Source organism: Quercus suber, unplaced genomic scaffold, assembly GCF_002906115.3.
Source record: "Quercus suber isolate HL8 unplaced genomic scaffold, Cork oak 2.0 scaffold_208, whole genome shotgun sequence".
NCBI classification, from domain to species: domain Eukaryota; kingdom Viridiplantae; phylum Streptophyta; class Magnoliopsida; order Fagales; family Fagaceae; genus Quercus; species Quercus suber.
The window spans coordinates 432,782-444,253 of NW_027069666.1; the positions used below are offsets into that span (position 1 = coordinate 432,782).

At 33.7% G+C, this 11,472-nt stretch overlaps 1 protein-coding gene across 16 annotated transcripts in view; it reads right to left on the minus strand.

The window, feature by feature from the left end:
* The window catches only part of LOC112001524 (uncharacterized), a 32,263-nt gene extending 25,243 nt beyond the window's left edge, over positions 1–7,020 (minus strand). For 9 of the 16 annotated variants that reach the window (XR_010631313.1, XR_010631307.1, XR_010631314.1 and 6 more), the window contains exons 1-6: positions 6,005–7,019; positions 5,772–5,921; positions 5,449–5,525; positions 5,176–5,341; positions 4,213–4,252; positions 3,207–3,312 (exon numbers count right to left, since the gene is read on the minus strand). Coding sequence is in view for 1 of the 16 variants with exons in the window: in XM_065779439.1 (XP_065635511.1) it covers positions 5,256–5,341; positions 5,449–5,525; positions 5,772–5,921; positions 6,005–6,120 (429 nt within the window). In the remaining 15 variants the exon portion in view is untranslated. Of the gene's footprint in view, positions 1–3,206; positions 3,313–4,212; positions 4,253–5,174; positions 5,342–5,448; positions 5,526–5,765; positions 5,922–6,004 lie in introns of those variants that run through there. The other 7 variants (XR_010631319.1, XR_010631308.1, XR_010631309.1 and 4 more) reach the window with 5 other exon arrangements.
* Positions 7,021–11,472: the final 4,452 nt, after the last annotated feature.

The window sequence follows — 11,472 nt, forward strand, 5'->3', positions numbered from 1 at the left end:
GTGCTGAGTGACAACAATATCTTCCCCCATGATTTTCCAACATAATCAACATGAAGGAATCTGGTACATCAAAGTCCAAAGGATTTCCATACAATTGCACACTGAAACTCATATGCTGCAAGGACAAAGTATTAAAGGCCATTTTTGGCAACCACCAATGAACCACAAACAATGCTCCCTTAAATGAACAAGCACCTCGGCACAGATATAATCTTAACCTAACTTAAAAAGAAAACTTTAGGACATAAATATGGCCATGCTTTCCAACTACACCAACCTCACCACTTAAGCTCAATGCTATTGATTTGCCATTGTAATCTCTTTGTGGAAATGTATGTCTATCGATCATAAAGGCAACTGGACATAGCCTCCAAAAGCTTCTACTTTCTTCTATTAGGTCTTGGGCCAGTTTGCACTATAGGGCCCTCCTATTGGAACCAAGATTTGAGCAAAAGCATGGTCTTCCCATCAACAGCAGACTCGTCAGGTGAAAGACTCCCTGCTGCTTAGACTCATCCACAAGCCCTCCTGTAGTTTTGTGGAAAGGTAGATTTTGGAGTGTAGTGATTTTTGGTGGTTGTGCTTCATGAGAAGGTACAAGTAGTTGAGGTGATTTACTATCATAGACCCTTGGAGGAACCTCTCCTTTTTTACATCAAGGCTTTGTGGATGAGTCTAAGCCAGCATGGAGTCTTTCACCTGACGAGTCTGCTGTTGGCAATGGGAAGACCATGCTTTTGCTCAAATCTTGGTTCCAATAGGAGGGCCCTATAGTGCAGACTGGCCCAAGACCTAATAGAAGAAAGTAGAAGCTTTTGGAGGCTATGTCCAGTTGCCTTCATGATCGATAGACATACATTTCCACAAAGAGATTACAATGGCAAATCAATAGCATTGAGCTTAAGTGGTGAGGTTGGTGTAGTTGGAAAGCATGGCCATATTTATGTCCTAAAGTTTTCTTTTTAAGTTAGGTTAAGATTATATCTGTGCCGATGGTGCTTGTTCATTTAAGGGAGCATTGTTTGTGGTTCATTGGTGGTTGCCAAAAATGGCCTTTAATACTTTGTCCTTGCAGCATATGAGTTTCAGTGTGCAATTGTATGGAAATCCTTTGGACTTTGATGTACCAGATTCCTTCATGTTGATTATGTTGGAAAATCATGGGGGGAAGATATTGTTGTCACTCAGCACCTTACTGCAGGTTTTCCGTAGAAGATATGGAATGGATGGTGATAATGCAGCTTAACTTTACAGGAATAATTTTAATGCGAACATGTATGAGTATTTTAATCAATTTTAAGTTTCGCAGAAAAATTGTCAAGGTATGTCAGTCACAAGGTATAAATGTGTTTGCTGAGTATATTAGCATTGCGAGACTAATGGATGCCCCTAGTAAGGGGTTATCATGTAAGTGGATTAATAGAAAGGAAGGAGATGAGTGTGTATGGGAAAGGTTAGATAGATTTTTTATAAACATGGAGGGTATGGAGCTGTTAAACAGTCTTGTAGTAATAGTGCCTCCTATGCTAGCTTCGAATAATGCCAGACATTTGCAAGAAGGCCTTTCAGTTTTGAGGCCATGTATTTAACCCATCCCAATTGTGGTAGTGTTGTCCAAGTAGCTTGGAAGGCAGATGTGAGAGGCACAGATAGTTTTAGACTGGCGAAGAACGACAAGGATACAAAGAAAGCATTATATGCTTGGAAGTTGGAACAAAACTGATTTTGGTCAAGTGGAGGAATGGATCAGTCAAGTCAGAAGAAACTTGAAAACGTTCAAGCAGCTTACACTTTATGGAACATGTTGATAAGGAAAGGAAGCTTAGGTTTAAGCTTGAAGAGTTGTTAGACCAAGAGCATATTAGGTTGGCTCAAGATGAAAGATACAGAATGGGGTGACAGAAATACTCTTTTTTCAAGCTTTAGTCTGAACGAGAAGATCTTCAAACAGAATAATATGTGTTAAGTCTTTGAAGGGGATGTGGTTAGAAGATGCCTAGGAGATTCACGAATAGTTCTTTGAGCATTGATGAGTATTTATGGGAAACCAAGCCCTGATATATTGCAACTTCTTCAAAGTAATTGAGTTCGTAGGTTATCAAATGAGCAGAAGATGCAAGTGCATAGAACCTTTACTGAAGGAGAGGTGAAGGAGATTATCTTTCAAATGGATCCATGTCAAGCACCAGGGGCAGTCCATGTTCCAGCCTTTTTTCTTTTTTTCTTTTTTTTTCTTTTTTTAAATTCTAGAATATAACAGGTACTTTTGTTACTAGAGCTGTACTTGCTTTTATAAATTCAAGGAATCTCTTAAGGTAGCTTCATAGAACCTTTATTTTGCTGGTACCAAAAGTGCCTAGGTTGAAACCAGTAAATGATTTCAAGCCAATTAATATGTGCTATGTCAATTATAAAATTATATCAAAGGTGCCTGTCAATTGGCTTAAGCCTCCGTTGGAATCCCTTCTAACTCCTCTTCAAAATGCTTTTATTTAAGGAATGTTAGTTTTATATAAACTTTTACAATGAATTTTTTGAGAAGATTAGGAAGACACTATGAAGAAGAACTTAGTATGCGCTTCTGAAAATTGATATGAATAAAGCCTATGATAGGCTTATGTTGCAAGTCCATACATAATGTGTTTTAGAAGATGAATTTCAATTCACACTCAATTGGTTTAATTGAATAGTGTCTTAGCATGGTTTCCTAGCAGGCAGTGGTATGCCAATGTATTTTTATTTTTTATTCTAAGTGGCCGAGCAATTTTGTAATTTTCTGGTTTCTAGGATAAGCAATACTAAAAAAATAACAACTATTGATAAATTCTGACATTACACTCCCAAGTCCAAGATACAATTACTAGTAGTTATACTAGAAACTAAAATCATCAGTTGTTTAATTTGAGATCAACAGTAAAGTTAAAAATAAACAAATAAAAGAAAAAAATAGATGAAAAAATTAAATGTAAACAAGAATAAAGAAACCATGCATCATGACTACATATAAAGATCTTCTAAAAAAGCCAAACTTTGGAAAGAGAAGAAAGATAAATTGACTAAAACATTACTGAACCAGATTTATGTGTGCAATACGGGATGGGGATTGGGGTGGAGCATGCATGTGACATAGAGAAGACCTAAGCCTAAGCTAATATATGAACTCATATAGGAGCATAAAGGACTAATAATTAAGTTTGTACATATACCTGCCCTTTCTCAGACATCCTGAAGATGTGGTTTGGATCACTTCAAAGGTATGCTTTGGAACTCTTCTTAGGTATAAAGATTTTACTATTTCAACGGTTTTCAAACCTGAAATTGGATAAATTCTGATATTTTACTCCCATGTCCAAGATATAATTACAAATAAATGTATTAGCCATAAAGTTGCAATTAGACAATTAAATTTATAGCCAATTTCAATTTAAAAGAAAAAGATGTACATGCTTTTCTTTCAATTGACGCTTTGATACTTCAATAACTTGAATATGTGAAAGTAAAATTTGTATCATGTTGTGTGCAGCACAGATTATTAATAATAATAATAAAAAAGCTATGTTCCGTACTGAAGTCGGATAAAGTGTCCAAAAAGCTATTTTTTTCCGATTAATAGATGCTTCCTAAACACAATGGAAAAAACAGACACACAACAACAAGAGCCAAGTATCGTATGGTACTTCTTTAATGGTCAAGAAAAGAAGGAATGGGTGGTTGTAAATGGGCCCGGCTCCCCTCACATTTTCATTTAGATGAAAAACACACTTGAAAAATAAACAATCCAATGGATAAAAACATAGACACGTCAAATGAATATTTTCCCTCCCTCACTCTCTCTCTCTCTCTCTCTCCAACACCATCACTGTCCACTGAGCATTGCAAGTTCAGACCCGTGGAGAAAAGGCCTCTCCCTAACCAAAACAAAAACAACTTAGGACGGAACACCATCTGCACCCCACTCAAATAATACTTTAAATTGTATTTGACGTGTCTATTTGTTAGCCATGAGGGTTTTGAATGGGAGGGAACCCAAGATGTACATGAGGGAGTCATATTCATGAGAGACAACCACCCTGACAGAGAATCGAACAGCCTCTACACCCCATTAAATACTATGGGTTAAGTTGAAATTAAAATAGATTAGCAAAAAAAATTGAAATTAAGATAATGATACTTAAAAAGTAAAGAAAATCACAAAAATCTTAAAAGTCATACCAGTGATTTTTTCAATCCAAGCGAAGGAATAACTTTTATCCTGAAGCAAAAAACCAAAATACAAATGTTAGAATTTATCATATTATGAAAGCAGAATCTTAAAAAGACTTATGCCTTACTTTCCATGACAAGAAATTGCAACACAAATCAATGTCAAAATTTAAAAGAAGTATAAATTTGAAATTTGATAGTTGGAACAAAGAAAGTCAATGAAACACAAGAACATAGTGAGTAGATATTTCTATCGATTTATTTCAAGAAGAAACAAAACAGGGAAAGTTTCCACTTCAAAATAGTGAAAAGCATCAAGAAAACTATCAATGATGAAAACATCCTTTTCATGACTTTTTCTTTCACCAACAAACACAAATGAAGAGGAAAATGGTTGAGATAGTAGTGACATAGTCTGTACAAAGGATTAAAAAATTCCAAGCCATTTGAATACAGTTTTGCTTGATGCAAAGAAAAGGTTAGTTTGTCTTCTTTTATTTACCAATCCATCATTGACACTAAAAAAAAAAAAATCCAAATTCAAACAAAACAATACAGTGACCAAACAAACACAAGAAAATGTGGTAAACTACAAATTAATTAGCATCGGACAAATGTAATAAGGTACAATTTTTTTTTTTTTTAATTAGTTAATATTATAATGAATAAAAACCCTTCATGTTCGCAAGGAAAATTGCGAAAAACAGACAAAAATCTCAATAAATGAATTCCTCAAGTCAATCAAGCACACAAGAATTTCCATTGAAGGAATAATCAAATTAATTTTCTGAATAAATTCATCTATATTCTAAAAGGAAATAGGCCTATGATAAAAGAAACAAAGGAGGGGGTTTATATGCCATGCAACCATGTTTTACCACATAATATTGATCTAAAAATAAATAAATAAATAAAAGGAACATCAACCGAGGAAATTAATTAGATGAATGTACTGGGAAATGGTGAACTCACATCATAATGGATAAACCTAAAAATAATGTTTTTAGAAGACTCTGGTGGAGTTAGCTTATCAAAATCCTGAGCAACCTTGTCTAGTTCAAGCCACTATCCTTAAGCTTTTCCATGAGAACTGCCTTCGAGTTCCAGTCAGGATAAGAGAGAAAAATCTTTTCAACCGCTGCAAAAACAGATCAAATAAAAAAATTAAATTTATTTATCCAGGAAGGATGAAATAGAGTAGGACTAAGATAATTGAAGTTCAGTTGACTCAAACTTATGTCACACCTATCTTGATCGAACGATCTGAGAAAAAAAATGAATCTGATGATTGATCTGATGGTTCTTGTATGCTCAACTCACATCTAGAAAGACAAAAAATAAACAAAAATAAATAATACAACAGTTACAAAAAAGTCTCTGAATAATGAATATGATAGTGAGAAGACATGACCAAAAAAAAAAAAGTTTAAAAAATCTCTTATTTAACCTTTCAAAACTATTTTAATTCATTTTCATGTCAAAAACACAATTTAAAAATAAAACAATTAAACAGCTGTAGGAATGATAGAGAGACAAAAAATAAGCATAGTTTGAGTATTAGCATTTACGGGAACTCCGAAATGGAGTCGGCTGATTCTGTTACAGACTCCATCGTTGCCTGTAGGGATGAGCTGTGCTTATGGGGATCTAGCTGATCAGCTTCAGTCACACCTGAATCTGATGAGTGATCTGAGGGTGGTTGTATACTCGGCTCACATCTAAGGATAACAAACCAATAAACATAAAAAGAAACAACAAAATTTCAAAGAACTGTAGTTTTGAGGATGGAATAGCATTTTACATGGACTTGGAATCAGCTTCTGCTGGTTCTGTGACAGACTCCATTGTAGGCTGTAGAGATAGGTCCTGCTTGAATCGCTTGTTAAGCGGACCTAGTTGGTCCTTCTCCAACTCCATGGATTCGTCACCCTTCTTTCCCTGTGCCAGAAAAATCAGAAAAATCCACAATATCACAAAATGCAAAACCAAACAAATACATGCTAATGTGTGACTAATTACAAATCTATAAAGTATTTGATCATCTCTAACTGTGAAACCATCAACAAACCCCAAAAAATGACATGGATTTATACATAAGCTTACTAAAACAGTAAGGTATCAAACTTACAGAAGCCAAACGTTGTTATTGTAGAAAATAATGATCAAATTACATGGTTTTAAAAGCCTAGAACAGAACAATCATACCAGCCCTAACAGTAGCTCATCAAATCTGTTGAGCTACTGTTCATTAGCTATTGAATTTGTTGGATTAAAATATTGCCAACTGTTCTATTATATTAATTCTTTCTCCCTCCTCCTCCGGATTTCCATTTTTTTTTTCTCTCCGTTGCTTCTTTTTTTTTTCCTCTCATTCTCTCCGTTGCCGTTGCCGTTGCTTCTTTTTTTTTTTCTCACAAACCAAATGAAATCAGAAAAAATGAAAAAGTTAAATTGTTCATAAGCAAAAGAATTAATCCAAACACAAAACACAAAACAAAATCCAATTCTTAAAATAAAGTTTAATCAAAACAAGCAAATATGAAAAAAAAATAAAGAAAAAAAGAAAGAACAAGCTGATCTGATGGGAGGACGACGAGCGGCGGCTGGAGCGGCGCTGGAGCAGCGGCCGGAGCAGCGCTGGAGAGCGGCCGGAGCAGCGCTGAAGCAGCGGCCGGAGCGGCGCTGAAGCGGCGGCAGGAGTGCCTGGAGCGGCGACAAGCCGATCTCTCTCTCTCTCTCTCTCTCTCTCTCTCTCTTCTCTGGTGTGAAGCAAAGTGATGCTGGTGGAGTGTTCTTGATGAAAGGACAAAAAGAAAATAAAAGAGAGGCCGGACAGGTGTGCGGTGGAGAAAAACAAAAAAAAAAAAAAAAGAAATGAAAGTAATGGTAGAAAAATAATATAAAAAATAAAAAAGCCGGACAGGTGTGCGGTGGAGAAAAACAAAAAAAAAAAAAAAAGAAATGAAAGTAATGGTAGAAAAATAATATAAAAAATAAAAAAATTCTAATTAAGAAATTTTACTACAATATTTTCACAATAAATTTTAAGTAACAAATTGTTATTAGTTAATATTAGTGAGAAAAAAAATTTCAATGGTGAGTTTAAATTAGAATTAGTAACAAATTTTCACATAAATTTTGTTGTGAAAATATTGAAAAAAATATTGTAAATATAACACTTTTCATTAAAAAATATAATTGTTGAGAATAAATATAGGAAGAATAAATGATGGTAAAGAATGAATGAAGAAATAATATTTAAATGAGATAGAGAATGGGATAGAAAATTTATTGAAAATGTATTTAAAAAAATGAATTAGCAAAAACTAAATATCATTGTTCATTAACCAAACAGTGAAACTATTTTGCTAATTACTGGGGATGTTCTAAAAGCAAAAAAAAAAAAAACATTCTTACCTCCATTCGCCACAGCCTTTCTTTCTCTCTCTTTTTCACCGACTTCATACTAAATAGTAAATATATATAGCGTGTGTCTGGAGGATCGGACGGATAGAATTTATTTCAATCTACGAAATCGAACGGTGAATAAAATTTTGCAAAATTTTGGACACCGCCCATATGCTCTGTCTAATAAAATGAAAGCCCATATCTTTTTACAAAAAGGAAATAGCCCATCCTGTCTCACTTGGGCTCAACCTGCTGAATCATTTTCAATAAAAGTGACCCCGATTGCTTTCTTCTAAAACAAGGGCCACAAGCCCATAACAAAATAAAACTTGACTTTTTCGTATTCAAATAATAATTAAGATAAGTTAATTTTATACGCCCTTTATGTAGTAATTGAATTTTAATTGTTACACTTGTTATCAATTCATTATTCAGATTCTAAGAGAGGGTGAATTGTGTATAATATACGTCACTTCAATTTTCTATCAAAAAAAAAAAAAAAAGTTTTAATAGATTTTGAGTTAAATTTATATTGTGCCTTTGTGTAAGAACTTCACTTCCTCTCCATTGAGTTGTGCACGTTTGTTTCTATAAAAAATTAAATAAATAATTGTCTCACATTTCTTAAGAGAGAGTGTCATGTAATGTGTGTAGTATAATTTGTTCCACCATCAAGAAAAGACAGCTAAATAATAAATTAGAAAAAGTTATTCTATTACGAGTTCAAATCTTCTATCCCACTTTTTTTACTCCACTTTATACTCTACAAATAAAAAACTTAACATGTGTATAACTACTGATAATCTTTTGTCCCATTCTTTATGTTCATCTTGTATTACACTAGGCACATGTTCACATTTTTAACTATTGATATTTATTTATCATACCATAATAGATGGTTAAAAATTAAATCAAATTTTCAAAAAATACTATTTTTTATAAAATTTTCACATTTTATGGGTCTTTATTAACTTGTTACATTAAAACATGAAAGAATGTAAAAAATAACATGAAGTAGTCTCTAACTTAACCGGTTCATCATCTATTACACCAGGCCCATGTTCACATTTAAATCAGTGTAAATAGATGTCCTTGTGCAGAAACACATTCACGAGCAATTGCTGACAGATTACATAAATACCTACCAACTATCTGAGCATATGCATGAATGCAAATGCATGTGCAGGAGAATTCAGTGACAAATCAAATGCTCTTCCTCATATGCCAAGGAGACCAAACAGCACCGCCATAAAATAGAGTTTGGCTATTTTTACTAATTGTAAATTCATCACTTCCATATGTGCCATGTACAGGTTGCCCGCATACATACTATACATTCACATCTTCATTCATTATAACCAATTCTATGGATGTCCCTGAACAAAATGCCATCAGAAAATTCAATTCAAGTATTTTAGCGGAAGAATGAGATTGTTTGATTACTGAGTTGGCGTTATATTGTCCACTTGGCATTTTTTAATTGAAATGTCTTATTTTTATTGGGCCACCTATCATAGATTGCATGAATTGTATATCACCTAATTGCATATAAATATCACCCTTGCATGTAATCTTTATGGCAAGTCGGCAATCACCAACCTCATCTATCTACCTAAAGTTGAATTTTATTTCGCTCTTTTACTTTACCAAGGCTTTCAGAAAAATAAAAAGTAAATTATAACTTACTCACTTGTAATTTGACCGAAATTTAAGTTGTTTACATGTGATTTGAAATCTCATGATGTAAGTGTTCTATTAGATTATTTTTTTATTTTACTTGATATTGTATTTTTAGATGAGAGAAACATAAAAATGAAGCAATATTACATATTTAGCCATGTTTTTGACATGAATGAGTTACAGAACTCTAACTGAGCTAACTTCAGATAGGTAAAGTGTTAAATTTTAAACCCCAAATAGACATCTTAAATTTCGGCAAAACTACATGTAGGTAAGTTGTCATTTTCCCTACAAGAGAGAGAGAGAGAGAGATAGTTATGGAATGTGGAAATGGCCACGCGAGCCCTATAGTGCACCTGAAAGAAGCTCGCGTTGGTATCCGTCGCCTTACGTGTCGGTGGTGCTAGCACCACTATAGCCACTTCGGATGATCCGGCGACATTGTTGAAACTCTTTACCGCCGTCCCTATTTGCCTCGTACACGACTCCTTCATTGCCGCCACCATTGTCTTTGGTAGGGTTAGAATTGTCAATTTTGAAGCAAGCTTATAGTTATTGGTTCAATTTACATTCATGAACAGTTTTGGATTAAACAACACCGCCAGAAATAGAGTTTGGCAATTTTTACTACTTGTAAATCCATCACTTCCATACAAACTATGGCCCTGTTTGGTACGCGAGTTCAAATATATGTTTTCAGTTTTTAAGCAACATTATACGTACATTCATACACTTTTTTACTCACATGCATTTTCAAAAAAACTGAAAACTATTATTTAAACACACGTACCAAACTGGCTCTATACACTCCCAACCATTATTACCGATTCTATGGATGTCCCATGAACAAAATGCCATTAAAAAAAAAAAAAACTTGAATTCAAGTATTTAAAAATAACTCCTAGAATGCATGGTCGAAGTGCAGAAACTTGAGGATTTTATTTTGTTTGAGGGAAAGAGAATCTGCAATACAAGCAAAGACAACCAAATAATTAATAAAATAGGCGTTCTCTAGGAAAAGCCATTCTATTACCATGTTTATCAAACACATGCCTCGTTGAGGTTTCAGTTAATCTTCTGACAAGCATAATTTAATTGCAGAGACTAAACAGTTTGAGATAAATACCTATATATAGCTCGGCATAATTGGCTTCAACATATAACCATAAGCGTAATAGACAAGCGTGTACATCTTAAGCGACTTCAAGATCCTAGAATCGAATACTCTCTGAACCTTCGTTCAAATACTACAAGTTAAAGTCGAGCTACTGACACTTAAAAAGTAAAGAAAATCACAAAAGCCTTAAAAGTCATACCAGTGATTTTTTCAATCCAAGCAAAGTTATAACTTTTATCTTGAAGCAAAAACCAACAATAAAAAAATTTGTTAGAATTTATCATATTATGGGAGTAGAATCATAAAAAGAATTTCGCGAATATCGGCACGCTTATATCTCTTACCTTGAACTTGCAACACAAATAAATGTCAACGATCTAAAGGGGGAAGTATAAATTTGAAATTTGATATAGTTGGAATAGAAATGGTCAACGAAACACAAGAACACGAGGAGAAACAAATTAGGAAACGTTTCCACTTCAAAATTGTGAAAAGCTCTCTGTCGTTTCTTTCAAAAAAAAATAAAAAAATAATTTGTGAGAAGCTTCAAGAAAGCTAGTAATGAAATGCAAACATCTTACCAGTAGCTCTTTCTTTCACCAGTAAATTCAAACAAAGAGAAAGGCATGGGGAGGGAATATAATGATTGAGATAGATCAAAACGTTTCAAGCCATTCAAATACAGTTTGGCTTGATTCAAAGAAAAGGTTAGTATGTCTTCTTCTATTTAGCAATCCCTCCTTGATAAATAAACAAATCCAAATTCAAATTATAAAAAAAAAAAAAAAATACAGTGTGGCCAACTATAAATTAATTAGTATCGGCCAAATGTATAAGAGAAACAAATATTTTAATTGATAAATAATAGATATTATTAATGAACAAAAATCCTTTGTGTTCACGAGGACAGATATGAAACACAAACAAAAATCTCAATAAATGAATGCCTCGAGTCAATCGGCTGTACAAAATGTCCAATGCAAGAAAAATCAAATTAATTTTCAGAATACATTCATCTATGTTCTAAAAGGAAAGAGGCATGTGATAAAAGAAAGGGAGGAGGG